The sequence below is a fragment of the Diceros bicornis genome, chromosome 7 (assembly GCF_020826845.1).
Source record: "Diceros bicornis minor isolate mBicDic1 chromosome 7, mDicBic1.mat.cur, whole genome shotgun sequence".
NCBI classification, from domain to species: domain Eukaryota; kingdom Metazoa; phylum Chordata; class Mammalia; order Perissodactyla; family Rhinocerotidae; genus Diceros; species Diceros bicornis.
Window position 1 is genome coordinate 13,644,219 of NC_080746.1, and position 20,737 is coordinate 13,664,955.

Here is a 20,737-nt window from a genome sequence, read left to right on the forward strand (position 1 = left end):
ATAAACCAAAAAAAATTATGCAACCTTATGGAGGGATCAATTATTATCTCAAAATAACTTGGGTGCTGAGGCCTGTCCGGTGTTGCAGTGGTTAAGTTTGCATGTGCCCAGGGTTCGCAGGTTCGGATCCCGGGCACGGACATACTCACTACTCATCAAGTCATGCTTATACAAAATAGAGCGTCCCTTATACAAAATGGAGAAAGATGGGCACAGATGTTAGCTTATGGCCAATCTTCCTCGCCAAAAAATAAATAAATACAAATAACTTGCATCTTAATAGAGATTACGTTGATTCTCAACACATAATACCAACAACAAAAGTGAGTAGAGAGAAATGCAGGTTCTTGCATGTAAGTGTCCAGTTTTCATAGTTTTTGCTCTATGATTTAGATGATATACTTGAATAGTTGAAATAATTTTGAGAGAAGTAACCCAACTTTCATTACCCTTCCGTTTCTCCATTTTCCAAATTGATTGACTGGATTCTCAGTCAAGTGTGTCTCTCTTCTTAGGCACAGAACTTACCTGGGAAAATAGCAGGTGAAGAAGACTAAAAGAGAGAAAGCAAGGAGCACTGGGAAAAATCATAAAGACTGGAGTTTCATGGAACCATGGAGATAATTTCATTCAAACAAAAACTTTAAATACAGTGTTAGAATACTGAGGTTAGAAGAAGTCATGTAATTTATCCAAGATCCTACATTTATTAGGGTCAAAGGCAGGATGAAAACAAATCACTCTTGACTCTTCATTCAGAGCTTTTCCTACTTCTTATCACTGATATTGACAGTTGAAAACTTATTTAAGCTGATTTTCATCTCTATTTTTTTCAGAGACATGCTGCCCACTAGGCATTGTATGCAATGGATATGCAAAATCAGACCACAGTGACTGAATTTACCCTGACTGCCTTCCCCGGTCTCCAGAAGCTTCAGATTTCCCTCTTTGTGGTCCTCTTGTTTACTTACATGCTTACTCTAACGGGAAATATTGTCATCATTTCCCTAATATTGGCTGATAATCGCCTCCACACCCCAATGTACTTCTTCCTCAGTAATTTGTCACTTTTGGACATTTTATACACTACGTCAGTTACCCCAAAGCTATTAGCCTGTCTCCTAGAGGAGAAGACCATATCTTTGGCTGGCTGCATCACCCAAATATACTTCTTTTTTTTCCTGGGGACAGTAGAGTTTATCCTCTTGGCAGTGATGTCCTTTGACCGCTACGTGGCCATCTGTAACCCCCTGCGCTACACCATCGTCATGAACAGCAGGGTCTGTCTCCTGCTGGTTCTGGGCTGCTGGGTGGCGGCCTTCCTGTCAGTGCTCTGCCCAATTATTGTGGTGTCTAGATTGCCTTTCTGTTATAAGGAAATTAGTCACTTCTTCTGTGACATCGCTCCTCTGCTACAGGTAGCCTGCATAGACACTCATTTCATTGAGATGATAAGCTTCTTCTTATCTTCCTTCATCCTCCTGAGCTCACTGGTGCTCACCACCGTGTCCTATACCTACATCGTTTCTACCATCTTGAGCATCCCCTCAGCCCAAGGACGTCAGAAGGCCTTTTCTACCTGGGCTTCTCACATCACTGTTGTCTCCATTGCCTATGGGAGCAACATCTTCATGTACGTGAGGTCCAACCAGAGTCATTCACTGGATTTTGACAAAGTGACAGCTGTACTCACCGTAATAGTGACTCCTCTTCTGAACCCCTTCATTTATAGTCTAAGGAATGAAAAGGTAAAGAAAGTTTTGAGAGAAGCAATCAACAAAATTATGTCCTTATTGCACAGGAGAACTTTAAAGTTTGTTTGCTAAGAATAGCTGTTTTCCACTCTTGGACTCAATGTGGAGAAAGGCACTCTTGAAGATCAAAAATCAAAGATATGTGGGAAGATATGAAAATGCTTCATGTCACCTTAGGTCCTTGTAGTCACAGTCCAGAGGAGGCAATTCAGCCGTGGAAAAAATAACATGTTCTGAACTCTATTATTGGACTGTTCCACACACAAAACATAGATTAATGAAAAACGCTTAAGTCAGAAAACTTGAATTTTAAACCTGGCTTTATCACTTTCTTATCAGGTTACCCCCGGCCTAACTGAACCTTAGTTTGCTCATTGGTAAAGTGGGGAATACAGTTTGTGCTTTCTTTTTTTCTTTTTGTTATTGTAAGCTTAACCAAGATAGTCTAAGAAATGCAACCACATGTAATCAAGAGTGAACAATTCTTACTAGGTCTCTTCAGATGTTGCAAGATGATTGGCTTCATTCCTAACAGCTAAATACTGTGGATAAGAATAAGGGGAAGAAGGAGGAGGAGAAAGAAAGGAAGAGAAGAGGAGGGGGAAGAAGAAGGCGGAGGAGGAGGAGAAGAAGAAGACAGAAACAAGGAAGAGGAGTAACATATCCCAGAGTTTGTACAATGTACTGAAATATGTACATATATACCTCATTTAATCCTCTTAACAACCTTGAGAAGCTGATATTATCTCCATTTTATAGATGAGAAAACCAAGATTCACAGAGGTTAGGCATCTTGCCCCAAACTACACTACTGGTGAGTGGCAGCAATATACAGTATGTGAACTTCAGTCTATTTTAGCACCTCACTACATCATGATGTGTAGAATGGGAAAAAACTTGGGAAACAGAAGTTAATCTGGAAATTATCTACTTTTTCTGAAACCTGAAGTGTTCCCTGCCTGCCCTAACATTCCGGAAGACTTGCAGATCAGGGCAGACTGGGATGCAGTCAGAATAGATTGTGAGAGGCAATTGATTTGAAAGGAAAACAAATTATTCAGAGGCCATAACTGACCATGAGTCTAGACTAGTCTAGATCATCTGTGGCAACTGGCCATACAGAAGAATAAGTATCCTAGGATTTATTTGGTTGAAGGAAAATAAAAGCAGAAAACTAATCAAGCTAGCTTAAGTAAAATGGGTACCTACTATAATAATAATCAAGAGTGCTACATGAAACGCCAGAAGATAAGAAACAGCAAGATCTGCTAAGGGACTAGAATCAGGAACTAGAAATCCTTAAGGAACCAAGGCAGGCACTGTCTTCCTTCTGAATCTCTTATCTCACTCTTGCTCTCTCTGGAGTCATACAGTCTCCGTATTACTGTTTTTCTCCATATATCTTGTGGTAGGCTGACTAATGGCCTCCAAAGATATCCAGGTCCTAATCCCTGAAACCTATGAATGTAAGTAACATATAAACTATGTATGGGAAAGGGATTTTGCAGATGTGATTTAGGTAAAGATCTTGAGATACGAAGATTATCCTGGATTATCCAAGTGGGTCCTAATTGTAATTCCAAACTCCATATGTGAGAGGTAGAGGGAGATTTTACCATATGAAAGGAGGTAATGTGATGATGGAGGCAGAGAGGAATTTGAAGGTGCTGTGCTGCTGGCTTTGAAAATAGAAGGGGCCATAAACCAAGGAATCCAACTCTAAAAGCTGGAAAAGGCAAGGAAATGGATTCTTTCTCCCCTAGAGCCTCTGGCACAGCCCAGTTGACACCCAGGTTTAGGCCCAGTGAAACTGATTTTGGATTTCTGGCCTCCAGAACTGTAACAGAATACATTAGTGTTATTTTAAACCATCAAGTTTGTGGTAATTTGTTATAGCAGCCACAGCAAAGTAAAACATATGTGATTCATGTTCCTCCTCTGTAGGCTGTTTCTCTCCACTTCTCTGCGCACATGGAAGATAGTGGCTGCTTCAATCATTCACAAATATATGTATATATTTATATATATATTCATAGAATCATAGATATATATTCAATCGTAGACATATATTGAATACATCTAAATATACTGATACATATGGAATTTATATAGATGTGTATTTAAAATCACCTGAATTCAAAATCCAAATTCCTGGAAGGAGGATCTGACTGGTCCAACTGGAGTGAGATGTCCTTTCCTGATTCACTTATTTGTAAGAAGAAAGGTTTGGCAAGGAGGTGAATTGCCCTCTGTCCACGCACCCACTGAACAGGTACTATAAAGACAAGCACTCTAAAAAGAAAGTGTAGGAACAGGGAGAACACAATAGACATCTCTAAGATCAAAAAAGGTCATTACTAGTATGGTCATTGACCTTCTAGTTATACGGACAAAGATGGAGACTTTAAGAATTGACATGGAATCTATTATGGGAGACGAGGTAGAGAAAGTGCTATCCTAAGAATAGATTTAGAATATTATATGAAGTCATGGTCCATCATAAGATAATGCAGTGGACAAATGTTCGAATATCAAAAGAAGATAGAACAATATCACCAGGAATGAAGCAGTCATGTAATTTACTGCTGTGTACTCATCACGAGACACTAATTAAGATGGGATTTTGAACGTTACTATATTAGTTTCCTATTGCTATCATAACAAATTTAGCATCTTAAGACAATAAAATTCATTATTTTATAGTTCTGTAGGTCAGAAGTCCAATACAGATCTTACCAGGCTAAAATCAGTAAACCGTTTTCCTTTTTAGGAGCCCTAGGGGAAAATCCATTTCCTATTCATTTGGGTTGTTGACACAGTTCAGTTCCTTGAGGTTGTAGGAAAAATGTCTGCTCATAACCTCTGCCCATTTTTGGATCTAGTTGTTTGTTTTTTTGCTGAGTTGTATGAGGTCTTTATACATTTTGGAAATTAACTTCTTGTCAGATATATGATTTGGAAATATTTTCCCCCAGTTGGTGGATTGTCATCTTGCTTTGTTCATTGTTTCCTTTGCCTTGCCGAAGCTTTGTAGTCTGGTGTAGTACCATTTGTTAATTTTTTCTTTTGTTTCCCTTGCCTGAGTAGACATGGTATTCAAAAAGATGCTAAAACCGATGTCAAAGAGTGTATTGCCTATATTTTCTTTGAGGAGTTTTATGATTTCAGTTCTTACATTCAAGTCTTTTAATCCCTTTTGAGTTAATTTTTGTGTGTGCTGTAAGATAATGGTCTACTTTCATTCTTTTATTTTTTTTCAAGGAAGATCAGCCCTGAGCTAACATCTGATGCCAGTTCTCCTCTTTTGCTGAGGATGATTGGCACTGGGCTAACACCTATGCTCATGTTCCTCTACTTTTTATATGGGACACGGCCACAGCATGGCTTGACAAGCGGTGCACCGGTGCACGCCTGGGATCCGAACCTGCGAACCCCAGATCGCGAAGTGGAGTGTGCACACTTAACCGCTGCTCCACTGGGCCAGCGCCTGCTTTCATTCTTTCGCATGTGGCTGTCCAGTTTTCCCAACACCATTTATTGAAGAGACTTTCCTGTCTCCATTGTACATTCTTGGCTCCTTTCTTGAAGATTAGCTGTTCACAGATGTGTATTTTTTTTTCTGGGCTTTCAATTCTGTTCCGTTGATCTGTGTGTTTGTTTTTCTGCCGAGTGTGTCAAGAGTTTAGTAAACTACTCCATGGTATTCCTGCCTTGGCATCCATTTTATTTGGCCAAACAATCTGCAAGGGCCTTAAACTGACAACTAGCCCTTCATGCAAACGCATGCTCTACATAGCAGCCTGCAGAGTCACAAGCAAATGTAAGTTCCTGATATGACTTCCCCAACAGCCTTTGTGCTCATCACTTTCCCCTACCTCACAGTACCTTCCCCTTACGCACTCCTTAGATAAAGCTTCCGCGTAACTTACCAAAACCCCCTCTTTTGGTTTGAATTGATCAATCTGGACTTAGCCTGGGAACCCCAAAGCACTCCACCAATGGACCTTAAGGAAGACATGTGTCCCAGGTCCTGCCTCTCTCTGTCTGTCCTCTGCCTTGACCTCCCCATGTGGCCCCTCAAGGCATGCCCGATACTTCCTCCAGGACCTATGAGTAATAAATTTCTCTATTTCAGTTCCTCTTGTGGCCTGTTGTTGAAACGTAGCTCACCATCTGGCACCCTGAACTCCACTCAATAAAGTTAACTTGACAAATTCATAACAAGGGGGTACAACTATATATGACTATTTGCTTCATTCTTGAAATGTACTAAAAAACTAGCTGTGTTTGTGTGTGTGTGCACGCGTGTATGTGCGTGCACGCGTGTGTGTGTGTGGTGTACATTTCAGAGGTGCATATTTTTTCTGTGAACTTGAAAAATCCTTTGTTAAAAAAAACTCTTTATTGTCTAAGATTGCTGGCCAACCCCAATGATGTTGTTTAAAGTTAACCAGGGATCCATTCATTAACATGCTTTTTCTTTTTCAGCATTTGGCAGCAAATAATCCTCCCCCCTTTTTTTTAAGATGATGATGTTGAAAATGACAATATATAAGCTTTTTCCAGTTATAAAATTTTAAGTAATTAATAATTTTTGACTCTTAACCTGTTTTAGGTTTTTTTAGCCATTCCAAATACAGATCTTGAAAAAAATTGACCATGATATAACCATGCAATCAATGTAAAAGAGAGGAGCTTGAAATGTTAAATAAGAGAATACTATATATGACAAATAATAAAATAAGTTATTCTATTTCTATTAATAATTATATAGTCTCTTCAGGTGCAGAAATATATGTATATGTCCTCCTGATATAAACAGAATTCAGAGTCATCACCTGACTTTAGAAGAGTATGTAAAAAATGTGGTATGTCATTTTACCTGTTTGGGCAAACACGTATCTCATCCTGTTTATGCAGCAAGTGATATGGCTAGATTAGGCAAGCCTATACTCTGGATGATCCTGGAAATTTGTTTTGCCTGATTAGTAAATTTATTCCACTAAATTCAAGAACGTTCATTCTGCTATAATTATAGCATTGAATTAAGTGGTGGAGATAAAATGATGAAAAAGACCTTTAATATTCAAATATACATTTTAATCTCTAGAAGCAGTACTTTCAAGAAAAAAGCCATGATCACTTATATTTAAAAAGTCATTTTAAGAAGAAAGTATATTATACAGCACTGGAAGAAAATACATTATACAACATGTTTAAGTAATTGTACGTAGAAGAGTGGGATTACGGGTATTGTCATAGTTAATTTTATGTGTCAAGTTGACTAGGCCATGAGGTGCCCATTAAACATTATTTCTGGGTGTCTGTGGGAGGGTTACTAGATAAGATTAGCATTTGAATCTGCGGACTCAGTAAAGTAGATTGCCCTCCCCAATGTGGGTGGGCATCATCAATTCATTGAGGGCCCAATAGAACAAAAAGCAGAGTAAGGGAGAATTTGTCACCTTCCTGACTGTTCGTTTGTGCTGGAATATCAGTCTTCTGTCCTTGGACTGAGATTTACACTGTCAGCTCCCCAGATTCTCAGGGCTTCAGACTCGGACTAGACCGCCTGCTTTCCTGGATCTCCAGCTTGCAGGTGACAGATCATGGGACTTTCATACGTAATCGTATGAACCAATTCCTCATAATCAATATACATATATACTACTGGTTCTGTTTCTCTGGAGAATCCTAATACAGATATTTTTCTTTTTTCTACATTTTGGAGCTTTTAAAATTTTGGAAGCTTGCATTAATTTTTAATATAGAAAGAAATTAATAATTTTCACACACAATAAAATATATTTTAGAAGGATAGTAAAATTCAGGTGTTCCCTGAAGCAGGAGATATATTTAATAACTTTTCCTTGTATTTTATAATTCAAGAGAGAAAAATTCTGAGTTTATTTTAAGAACAGATTCATAAAGAATACTTCCTTGAATTGGGATCCCTCCATAAAGGTAGACACAAATCCTTGAAAATTTCTGCATCTTAAGAACTCAGTTGTTTTTTAATTATTAATGTAATTAAATGCCCTAAGGAATTTTTTTTTATTCTTGAAATTATGAATTTGAAAATGGAGCCTAAGGGAGTTCTAAGAAATACTGAATGGAGTATTCTTTTAATGGCCACATTGCCTCTGTTGTATTGCAGAAAATATGTGGCAAAGTTATTAAGTGTTGATATATATTTAAAAATTCAAAAAGTAATATAGGGCTGCATTTCCAATAAGCAGTCTGGAAGAGTTCCACCTTTGGGAAGAAATTAGCCTCACAAATAGTATTAGAAAAGAAATTAGACAAGAGAGAACTTTTCTAGACATCAAGAGAGGACTGCCTAGAGCATGGTTAATTAAATATGGCATGAAAAGTGCAAAGATAGATGGAATATCTACTAAAATTTTAATGTATCTATAAGAGATTAGTTGATCCCAACGCTCTACCAACTCTTCAAACTGTAAAAGGACCACAATGGATTCACTCAATTTATATTAGCTTTGATAAGTTTTTAAAACCTGATAATTATTAAAAGGAAGAATCCCTCCATCACCAGTGTTGATTAAAATGGTGTGAGGCAAAGGAGAAGATTATGAATCTGAGTGTCAGGAAGGCCAGGGTTTCTTAGTACAAAACCCAGCAGAAGACGGCAGCCAGTTTTGATTGGAATCGGTGAAACAGCCTGGTGAAGAAAGTTTACTGGGATTGTTGGACACTGCTGCACAAGGTACTGTCATACGTAAATATACTAATGAAAAGTTAAAGGACAAAAAATTAGAGGGATATGGTAATATAACTGTAAATATAAGAATTTACAGGGCCGGCCCTGTGGCTTAGCAGTTAAGTGCGTGCTCTCCGCTACTGGTGGCCCAGGTTCGGATCCCGGGCGTGCACCGAGGCACCGCTTCTCTGGCCATGCTGAGGCCGTGTCCCATATACAGCAACTAGAAGGACGGGTAACTATGACGTACAACTATCTACTGGGGCTTTGGGGGGGTAAAAAAAAAAAAGGAGGAGGATTGGCAATAGATGTTGGCTCAGAGCCGGTCTTCCTCAGCAAAAAGAGGAGGATTAGCATGGATGTTAGCCCAGGGCTGATCTTCCTCACAAAAAAAAAAAGGGGGGTTTACAGTAGGAATTTTTACTGCAGTTTTCAAGTAATCTTTACTATTGGATATGAAAGTAGTAATAGACATCCTGAGAATCCTCTGGGTTCCAGACACATTCCTTTGCCCCCATTATATACTAGCAACCCAACTTATCCCAGGTAATTGGGTCAATCACTCCAGCCAGTAGTTCACCTTTATTTTAACGATTTGCTCAGTAGCATAAGGAGTCTAAAACGGCCAGGGGGCATTTTCATCTTTCAGTTCAGTGGAACCCGTGTGGTGTCCCCTGGTGGAAACATTCCCACCTTGGGGTGTAAGAACTCCTAACCAGCAGAGACCAAAGTTTCCAAGATGAGAAACAAGAATTCTGTGACTGTATTATTAGATATAAAGTGAAATAACCAGTACCACTTCTACCCCTTGATTACCAGCCCCATGTATTCTGGCTTTGGGGGAGACGATATTACACAATGGTTAGTTCAAAGGTTATATTTCATTTTTTAAGAGAGAATCTCAACGTTTCAGGTTCTCGTTTATCAACAAGTGCTGTAACTAAGCTGTCAATAAACCATACACTTTCCAATTAGACCAACTATTTCTAGGTGATGGGTTATGTGGTAAGACCAGTTAAATACATGGGCATGAGTCTATCGCTACACTTCCTCTGCTGTAAAATGAGTTCCTGGATCAGACATGATATTGTGGGATGATGGTGAATAAGACATTCTGTGAGCCCATGATGGTGGCACTGGCAGAAGCATTATAGGCAAGAAAAGCAAATCCATATGCAGAATATGTGTCTACTCCAGTGAAGACAAATCTCTTTCATTTCCATGATAGAAAAGGTCCATTGTAATCCACCTTCCACCAGGTGACTAGCTGGACCCCTAAGGGAATAGTTGTCTCTGCTATTAGGACTCAATGTTGGCTTCTATTGTTGACGAATTAAGTACTCAGCAGCAGCAATAGTTAGGTTAGCCTTGGAAAGAGGAAGTCCATATTGAGTGCGTGCATAGACTCCATCCTTGTCACTATGTCACTTTGTTCATGGGCCAATCAAACAAGCACTGGAGTAACTGAGGAAAGAGGCTACCTGACATCAACATAGCACATTATTTTAGCCACTCGATTATTTAGATTATTTAGAAGATAGCCTTTGGTGGATGTTCACATGGGACACAAATATCTTCACAGTCTGTGTTCATTCGCAGGGTCCATTCACATACTACTTCCCCAGACTTCCTTATCATAAATCTTCCAATCCTGTTCCTTCTAGTCCTTGATCATTTCACCAATTCATTAACAAGTGCTCATGAAACAGTGTAGATTTTTACTTCTATCCATCTCTCAGCCTAGTCATAGTGGACAACCAAAAGTACCACTCAAAGTTCTGCCCACTAGAAGGATTTTTCTTTACTCTTGTCTTTCAGAGTCACCCTAAGTGGTAGTGTAGTGCTTCAGCTGTTCACTTTTGGGTAGGACCATCATATTGTTCAGATTTATCTGTAAAATAGTCTTGAGATTTTTCTTCTCTGTAAAATGGTCAAAAGGAACATTTCAAGAGGACACAGACATAGATTGCAGGAAAGGAGGCAATGTAACAGAAGTGTGCATTGAAGGAAACTGAGCCACCTGCTGGTGCAACTTACTCATACCTTCTGGTACCATTTCCATTTTACGACATGTAGCACCTATGCATATCCAACATTATGGCTGGATGGGTCAGATAGCATCCAGTTCATGATAGGTAGGTTAGGTTACATGGTCACTTGATGTCCAATGTCTAGGCAGTCAGTATCTATGAAGGCCCAATAGCAAGCCAAAAGTATTTCTCAAAAGGAGAATAGTTATCTGCAGAAGAGGGCATAGATTGGTTCCTAAATCCAAGAGGCCTGCATTGAGATTCTTCTATTTCTACTTGCCAGAGATTACATAGAGCATTCCTATTTGCAATGTGCACTTTGAGTATCATTGGATCTGTTGGATCATAAGTAGCAAGTGGTCAAGTTGTTTGTGCTGTAATCTGAACTTGCTGCAAAGTTTTTTATTGTCCTATACTTCACACAAAACTAGCATTATCGGTGACACTGTGGAGGATCAAAGTAGCAAAATCAAATGTGGTATAAATTGCCTCCAAATTCCAAAATAGTTTACCAAGTGCTGTGCTTCCTTTTCTTGAGTTAAGGGGTACAAGATACAGCAACTTGTCTCTAACTCTGGAGGGACTATCTCAACATGCTTCAGATCACTGAACCCTCAGAAACTGTGTAAGCTTATTAAATCTAGAATCTCTAGCAGGTACAACCATATAGATGAGTTCAGTCCAATCTAGTGTTCTATTCTACCCTCCTTAGGAATGCTTGTAATCCATTCCCATACATGTTATCCAGGTTTTTGCCAAAATGTATTAGCAGAGGCTTGTATTTATTTTTGTTTGTGTGCTATTTCTTCCTGGGTCATAGCATGTACTTGGTCCTTTGAGCATACTGAAATTTGACCTCCTTATGGTGCTAGTAGGTTTTAGAGGGTCTTGGAGAGAATGAGTATTGCTTTTCAAAGAATCTTCCCTAGGTTATGTTATCCTATGTTTTCAACATGACACTGAGGAAGACTTTTCTCCTCAGACATCAGACTGCTCATTATTCCCTCTTATAAAGGAGGCTCTGAGTGACCTAGTGGGTTCAAGATTGTCAGTTTCATGGAGATACACCAGATATCTCCACTCCAAGTTGCTATAAAGGAAAAATTCTTAATGATTCCTGACCCACTATCACAGATCAGGTGATAAAGGGTACAGATGGAGCCAGAAGGCAATAAATTGATAACTGGCACACATGTAGTTGGAAATCTGGAAGGAGAAAAGAGACAAGGAAAAAGAGTAGATGTGTTACTGGACACATACCCAGGTTCTTTACCCGCCACACAAGAGGAGCCAAATAAAACTAGAACGCCAGGCTTATGGCAAGGAAAGTGTTTTTATTTCGGGTGATGTCAGCTGGGAGACAAGAGCTCTCAAATTTGTCCCATCCCTCTGAAAGTTGGGAGGCAAGGGTTTTAAAGGTTGTGAGGAATGTGGCTGCTTGTAGGGAGGGGGAGCATGTGTCCTTGTTGGTCAGCACTTTCCCATCAGCCTGCCTTTGGCCTTGTGAGGCTGCTTGCAGGGAGGAGGATGGCAGATAAGGGAATTGTAGGTGGGTGTCCTTCAACCGTCTCTGTCTCCATGGTGGACGGTGGATTCCGGCACCAGGAAGCCAAGGAGTTGAAGTCTGAGAAGCTTTAGCTTCTTGATATCAGTTTCCCTGTAACAAACCTCAAGAACTGGTAATTAGCCAAAACATCAGTATAAGCCCAGCTTGAGGCCACCTGGGCTTTTAACAATTTGTAAAACAACCAATATCTACATGTGAATGTAACTTAGAGAAACAGCGAAAGAGGATGAGTGCTTTTGGTTTTTACCCCATATATTCTGGGTTTAATGTAGGGGGACTGATATCAGGGCTGGTATCAGATGCAATACTTAAAGGGACATTGGCCAAGAATTTTCCCCAAACTGTTGAAAGATATCATTCCACAGGTTCAAGAAGCTCAGTGAACCTCAAAATAAATAAATTCAAGAAAAATCACTCCTATGCATATCATAGGGAAATTATTGAACATCAAAGTTAAGAGTAAATTATACTAGCAGATAGAGAAAAATAGCACATTACCTACAAAGGATCAACAACAAGACTAAAGGCTGGTCTCGAGTTCCCTCACATCCTCACCAGTGCTTCATGATCTCACTAAGGAAAGAAATTTCTGGAGCTCCAGTGGCACAATCATTTAACACGCAGTACTTATACAGAAAAAAATTTCTTGTAGCCATTCTCATAGGTGTGTAGTGGTATTTCATTGCGATTTTAATATGCATTTCCCTAATTCCTGGTGATGTTGAGTATTTTTTCATCTACTTATTTGCCTCTTGTAGATCTCTTTTGGTAAAGTATATGTTCAAATCATTTTCCATTTTTTAAACTGGGTTATTTGTTTTCTTATTACTGAGTTATAAGAGTTCTTTATATTCTGCTTAAGAGTCTTTTATCATATATTTATTTTGAAAACATTTTTCCAAGTATATGGCCCATCTTTTCATTTTCTTAACAGTGTGTTTAAAAAAATAGACATTTGTTATTTTGATGATGTCCAAACTGGAAATTTTTTTAATGATTCATAATATTTGTGTCCCTTCTAAGATCCAAGATCACAAAAATTTTCTCCTATGTTTTCTTCTAGAAGTTTGATAGTTTTAGATTTTACATTCAGGTCTATTATACATTTTATCTTATTTATTTATTATTTATTTATTTTTGCATATGGATATCCAATCGTTCCAGTACCATTTGTTGAAAAGACTACCCTTTCTCCAGGGAATTGTCTTGGCACTTTTGTCAAAAATCAACTGATCATACATTTGTGGAATACCAAATGTAAATAGACCAAAAATTGTGGTATAATATTTTAACCTACTTGTCTCAGAAACTTAAAAAAAATGACAAAAATAAGCAGGCATATTAGAAATAAAATTAATAAGCTCAAACTATAAAATATACAGAGACTTCCACATGCAAAAGAAAACAAAGATGTCTCATTATTTTTCAGCAGACGTAGAAAATGACAAAACTTGGTTGTATACTTGGTGACAGATAAAGTCAAAATAAACTCACAATAACCAATATAATTTAGTATATATCATCTTATCAGGCAGGAACAAAATTGTAAATCAATAACAAAAGATAGCTAAACCAAATCTCATAGATCTGGAAAGTAAATAACATAATGTTAAATAATATTTTTATTTAAAATGATAGAGATTGGATTGGTGGTTACCAGAAGGGAAGGGGGGATGGAGGAGGGTGAAAGGGATGATTAGGTACATGTGTGTGGTGATGGATTGTAATTAGTATTTGTGTGGTGAACATGATGTAATCTATGCAGAAATAGAAGTATAATGATGTACACCTGAAATTTATGTTACAATGTTACTGCAATAAAAAATAAATAAAATAAAATGACATTTCAAAGTAAATTATGAAATATTTAAAATTGAATAACAATGAAAATATAACAGATAATTAGTGCTTGTGGAATAATTTGCACATTTAAATTTATTTATCAAGAAATTTTTAGAAACTTAAAGAACCGAAGCATTAAACTCAACAGAAGAAGAGGGATAGAACAAATAAACAACAACCAAAAGGAAAAGTAGAAATGATAAAGATAATTTCAGATATAAATGAAATAGGACTGAAAATAAACAACAAAAAATAAACACAAACCAAAACTCAGTTATGAGAAAAATTTTCTAAGATACGCAGACGACTGCCAAGATTTATCAATGGGAGAGAGAAAAAAGAAATGAAAGATAAAAAAATAAACAAAACATAATAAAAGTAGAAAATAATTACAGGTAAAACAACAATGGAATAAATAAGGAAATACAAATGAATTTTATTTAAAGATGTTAAAACCTGAGATTGAATACATGAATTCTCAGAAGAATATAAAATTTTTAAAGTTGTGCAAAAAGAAATAGAAAACTTAAAATAAGCAAATAGCATTATATTTATTAAAATAATCATTTCAAACTCCCAGCAAACTAGGAGTAGAACATTGTACAGATGACTTCTAACATATTTTGAGTAAGCAGATAATTCCTATCTTATACAAGATATGCCTGATAATAGTACAAAACATCTAGAATTGACAAAACAGTCTTAAAAAGAAAGAACAAAGTCAGAGGACATTTACAACTGATTTCAAGATTCCAAGACTTATAAGTACCTGAGTGTATGGTAGTGGAATAAGGATAGGCAAAGATCAATGGAACAAAATAAAAAATTGAGAGATAAACCTACAGATATTCTTACAAATATGTCAAGGCTATTCGAAAAATTCAAGCCTTTCCAAGAAATGTTGCTGTAACAACCAAATATCCATATAAAAAAAACACAATTATATCACTCCATATGTAAACTAAATGAAAAAGCCGAAACCATAAAGCTCATAGGAAAAGACACACAAAAAAAGTCTTTGTGACTTTGGAATAACAGACTTCTGTTAAAGAAAAAAAAAAACACAACAATACTAACCTTCACAAAAAACAATTTATAAAATAGAGTCCATCAAAATTAACATTTTCTTCTCATCCAAATACACAATTAAGTAAATGGATTGGCAAGCTAAAGACTTAGAAAAATATTTGCAGTACACATATTTACCAAAGAGCTTGTATCTTGATTTTATGAAAAACTCCTATAAACCAAAAATAAAAACACAATTTTTAAAAATCATTTTGCTTTTTAATACAAAGAACTCCTACAAATCAACAATAAAAAAAGCAATTTTTTAAAATGCACAAAAAACTTGAATAGGCACTGCGCAAAGGATTTGTTGATGACCAATAGTAAGAGGAAAAGATTCTCAACATCATTATTCATTAGGAAAATGCATATTAAAATCACATTGAGATACCATTTAACATCCACTAAAATAGCTAGAAAAAAAATTTTTTTTAAGCAGAGATATTAAGGGCTGGCAAGGAAGAACTGAAGTCTCATAAAATGCTGGTGGAAGTATAAAATAGTATAATCACTTTGGGAAGTTATTTGGTAGTTTCCTGTAAAGTTAAACAAGCATCTCTACCCTATGACACAACTTCAATCTATTTAACCAAGAGAAGCGAAACACACAAGTCTATGAAAAAACCTGTACTTAAATGTACAAAATAGTTTTATTCATAATATCCAAAAACTGAAAATAACTCAAATGTCTATCAACAGGGTAATGGATAAAGCAACGTGGTATGTTTTTACAGCATTTAATGTTGAATATTATTCAACATTAAAATGGAAGGGGTTAGCTACTGATACACACAATAACCAGGATGAATTTTTTAAAACATTATGTTAGGCAAAATAAGCTAGATGCAAAAGAACTACTTGATTACATTTATATGAAGTCTAAGAACAGACAAATCTAATCTATGCTAATAGAAACCAGAAAGTAATTGCAGGAAGTGGGAGGTTATGTACAGTAATGACTAGAAAGAACAAGAGAGAACTTTCTGGGATAATTTGAGATAATTACTATATCTTATTTGGATTGGTGATTTATGGTTACATACAATCATCAAAACTTTTTGAACTAAATTTTAAATTACAGTGCATTTTATGTATAAATTATACCTCAATAAACAATTTTCTTAAATTCTCACATAAGGAAAATTCAGGCTCAGATAAATTTACAGGTGAATTCTACCAAATACTCAAAGAACAGATAATTCCAATCTTATAACTCACCAAGAGAATTTTTTAAATGTTAAATACTCTCTTACTAATTTTAAGAGCTTCTTTAACTTAGATTTCAACACAAGATATTATGAGAAAGGAAAAATACAGGCTACTCTCCCCCATGAATATAGATGAAAACATCCTCAAGAAAATACCAGCAAACAGAATCCAACAATATGTAAAAGAGTTGAGTGTATCTCAGGAATGCAAAAATAGTTTGACGTTAAAAAATCGAGAATTATAATTTACCTCATCAACACAAACTATTTTTTCATCTTAATAGAAGCAGAAGACAGCTGATAATATATAACCTCCATTAATTACAAAACTTCCCAGCAAACAAAGACTAGAAGGAAATATTTTCTTAATCTGATTAACAGTATCTAACACATTCAGAAATCATCTTTCTTAATAGCAACACAAATTCCCCTTAAAATAATGAATGAAGAAATAGTACCTATGTCACCATTTCTTTTTGTTGTTGTTGTTGTTTTGTTGTTTTTGTTTTTGTTTTTTGTTTTTGTTTTTGTTTTAATTTTTTGTTTATTGCAGTAACATTGGTTTATAACATTGTAAAAATTTCAGGTGTACATCATTGTACTTCTATTTCTGCATAGATTACATCATGTTCACCACCAAAATACTAATTACAACCCATCACCACACACATGTACCGAATTATCCCTTTCACCCTCCTCCCTCCCCCCTTCCCCTCTGGTAACCACCAATCCAATCTCGGTCCCTATGTGTTTGTTTATTGTTGTTATTATCTACTACTTAATGAAGGAAATCATACGGTATTTGACCTTCTCCCTCTGACTTATTTCACTTTGCATTATACCCTCAATGTCCATCCATGTTGTCACAAATGGCTGGATTTCATCATTTCTTATGGCTGAGTAGTATTCCATTGTGTATATATACCACATCTTCTTTATCCATTCCTCCCTTGATGGGCACTTAGGTTGCTTCCAAGTCTTGGCTATTGTGAATAACGCTGCAATGAACACAGGGGTGCATGTACCTTTACAAATTGGTGTTTTCAAGTTCTTTGGATAAATACCCAACAGTAGAATAGCTGGATCATATGGTAGTTCTATCCTTGATTTTTTGAGGAATCTCCATACTGTTTTCCATAGTGGCTGCACCAGTTTGCACTCCCACCAGCAGTGTATGAGTGTTCCCTTCTCTCCACATCCTCTCCAACACATGTTGTTTCCTGTCTTGTTAATTATAGCCATTCTGACGGGCGTGAGGTGATATCTCATTGTAGTTTTGATTTGCATTTCCCTGATAGTTAATGATTTTGAACATCTTTTCATGTGTCTGTTGGCCATCTGTATATCTTCTTTGGAGAAATGTCTGTTCAGGTCTTTTGCCCAGTTTTTAATTGGGTTGGTAGTTTTTTTGTTGGTGAGATGCATGAGTTCTTTATATATTTTGGAGATTAAGCCCTTATCAGAAGTATGGTTTGCAAATATCTTCTCCCAATTGTTAGGTTGTCTTTTTGTTTTGTTGATGGTTTCCTTTGCTGTGCAGAAGATTTTTAGGTTGATGTAGTCCCATTTGTTTATTTTTTCTATTGTTTCTCTTGCCCGGTCAGACATGGTGCTTGAAAAGATGTTGCTAAGACCGATGTCGAAGAGCATACTATCTATGTTTTCTTCTAGAAGTTTCACAGTTTCAGGTCTTAGATTCAAGTCTTTAATCCATTTGGAGTTAATTTTTGTGTATGGTGTAAGGTAAGGGTCTACTTTCATTTTTTTGCATATGGCTATCCAGTTTTCCCAACACCATTTGTTGAAGAGACTTTCTTTTCCCCATTGTATGTTCTTGGCTCCTTTGTCAAAGATTAGCTGCCCATAGATGTGTGGGTTTATTTCTGGACTTTCGATTCTATTCCATTGATCTGTGTGTCTGTTTTTGTGCCAGTACCATGCTGTTTTGGTTACTATAGCTTTGCCGTATACTTTGAAATCAGGGAGTGTGATACCTCCAGCTTTGTTCTTTTTTCTCAGGATTCCTTTAGCTATTCAGGGTCTTTTGTTGTTCCATATAAATTTTAGGATTCTTTGTTCTATTTCTGTGAAAAATGTTGTTGGAACTTTGATAGGGATTGCATTGAATCTATAGATGGCTTTAGGAAGTATGGACATCTTAACTTATGATAAAAACTCTGAATAAAATGGGTATAGAAGGAAAGTACCTCAACATAATAAAGACCATATATGAGAAACCCACAGCTAATATCATCCTCAATGGTGAAAAACTGAAAGCTATCCCTCTAAGAACAGGAACCAGACAAGGATGCCCACTGTCACCACTCCTATTTAACATAGTACTGGAAGTCCTAGCCAGAGCAATCAGGAAAGAGAAAGAAATAAAAGGGATCCAAATTGGAAAGGAAGAAGTGAAACTGTCACTATTTGCAGATGACATGATTTTATATACAGAAAACCCTAAAGAATCCACCAGAAAACTTTTAGAAGTAATAAACAAATATGGTAAAGTTACAGGATACAAAATCAACATACAAAAATCAGTTGCATTTCTGTACACTAACAACGAAGTAGCAGAAAGAGAAATTAAGAATACCATCCCATTTACAATTGCAACAAAAAGAATAAAATACCTAGGAATAAACTTAACCAAAGAGGTGAAAGATCTGTACACCGAAAACTATAAAACATTTCTGAAAGAAACCGAAGAAGACACAAAGAAATGGAAAGATATTCCATGCTCTTGGATTGGAGAATTAACATAGTTGAGATGTCCTATGTCACCATTTCTATTAAATAATACACTTTAGAGCCTAGCCTATGGAGTAAGAAAAGAAAAAGAATTAAAAGACATAGAGAATGAAGAAAAAATAAAACCATCTTTATTCATGGAAAACATAAGAGGAAATCCCTTATCTTTTTGCTCCATCATCTTTGCAAGTCATTTGCACCCTTAAGGTCAAATTATAGTCCCAAATGGTTGTTGGAACTCCAGCTATTACACATAACTCTCAAATGTTAAGAAAGAAGAGAGAAATCAACATACAAAAGTCAGCTGCATTTTTATACACTAACAACAAACTAGCAGAAAGAGAAATCAAGAATACAATCCCATTTACAATGGCAACAAAAAGAATAAAATACCTCGGAATAAACTAACCAAGGAGGTGAAAGACCTGTACGCTGAAAACTAAAAGATATGTTGAAAGAAATCAAAGGAGACACAAAGAAATGGAAAGATATTCCATGCTCATGGATTGCAAGAATTAACATAGTTAAAATGTCCATATTACCTAAAGCAATCTACAGATTCATTGCAATCCCAATCAGAATTCCAATGACATTCTTCATGCAAATAGAACAAAGAATCCTAAAATGTATATAGACCCACACAAGACCCCAAATAGCCAAAGCAATCCTGAGAAAAAAGAACAAAACTGGAGGTATCACACTCCCTGATTTAAAAATATACTACAAAGCTATAGTAATCAAAACAGCATGGTACTGGCAGAAAAACAGACACACAGATCAATGGAACAGAACTGAAAGCCGAGAAATAAACCCACACATTTATGGACAGCTTATTTTTGACAAGGGAGCCAAGAACATACAATGGAGAAAGGAAAAGTCTCTTTCATAAATGGTGTTGTGAAAACAGCACAGCCACACGCAAAAGAATGAAAGTAGACCATTATCTTACACCATACACAAAAATTAACTCCAAATGGATTAAATACTTGAATGTAAGACCTGAAACCATAAAACTCTTAGAAGAAAACTTAGGCAGTGTGGTCTTTGACATCAGTCTTAGCAGCGTCTTTTGGAATATGTCTCCTCATGTAAAGGAAACAAAAGAAAAAATAAACAAATGTGACTACATCAAACTAAAAAGTTTCTTCACAGCAAAGGCAACCATCAACAAAATAAAAAGACAACCTACTGACTGGGAGAAGATATTTGCAAATCATATATCTAATAAGTGGTTAATATCCAAAATATTTAAAGAGCTCATACAACTCAAGAACAGAAAAATAAACAACCCAATTAAAAAATGGACAGAGGATCTGAACAGACATTTTCCCAAAGAAAAGATGTTCAACATCACAAAGTATTAGGGAAATGCAAATCAAAACCACAATGAGATATCATCTCACACCCGTCAGAATGGCTATTAATAAAAAGACAAGAAATAACAAGTGTTGGATAGGTTGTGGAGAAAAGGGAACCCTCGTACATTGCTGGTGGGAATGTAAATTGGTACAGCCATTATATATATTATATATATATATAAAATACACATAGATACATACATACATACAATTGAATACTACTCAGCTATAAAAAAGGTGAAATCTTGTCATTTGCAACAACATGGATGGACATTGAGGTTATTATGCTAACTGAAATAAATCAAAGAGATACCATAAGATTTCACCCATCTGTGGAAGATTAAAAAAAAAAAAACAGCAACAAACAAACACAGAGACAGAGAATAGATTACCAGAGAGGAAGGGGGGAAGGGGGAGGGTAAAAGGGGTAAAAGGGCA

General features: G+C 36.4%; 1 protein-coding gene across 1 annotated transcript; it reads left to right on the top strand.

The window, feature by feature from the left end:
* Window positions 1-866: 866 nt before the first annotated feature.
* LOC131408189 (olfactory receptor 6M1-like) lies at window positions 867-1,826 on the top strand. Its single transcript, XM_058544732.1, has one exon. The coding sequence runs from the start codon at window positions 867-869 to the stop codon at window positions 1,824-1,826; it is 960 nt and encodes a 319-aa protein (XP_058400715.1).
* Window positions 1,827-20,737: the final 18,911 nt, after the last annotated feature.

Coding starts and splice junctions, on each gene's coding strand:
- LOC131408189 (XM_058544732.1), top strand. CDS start 867: ATGGATATGCAAAATCAGACCACAGTGACTGAATTTACCCTGACTGCC.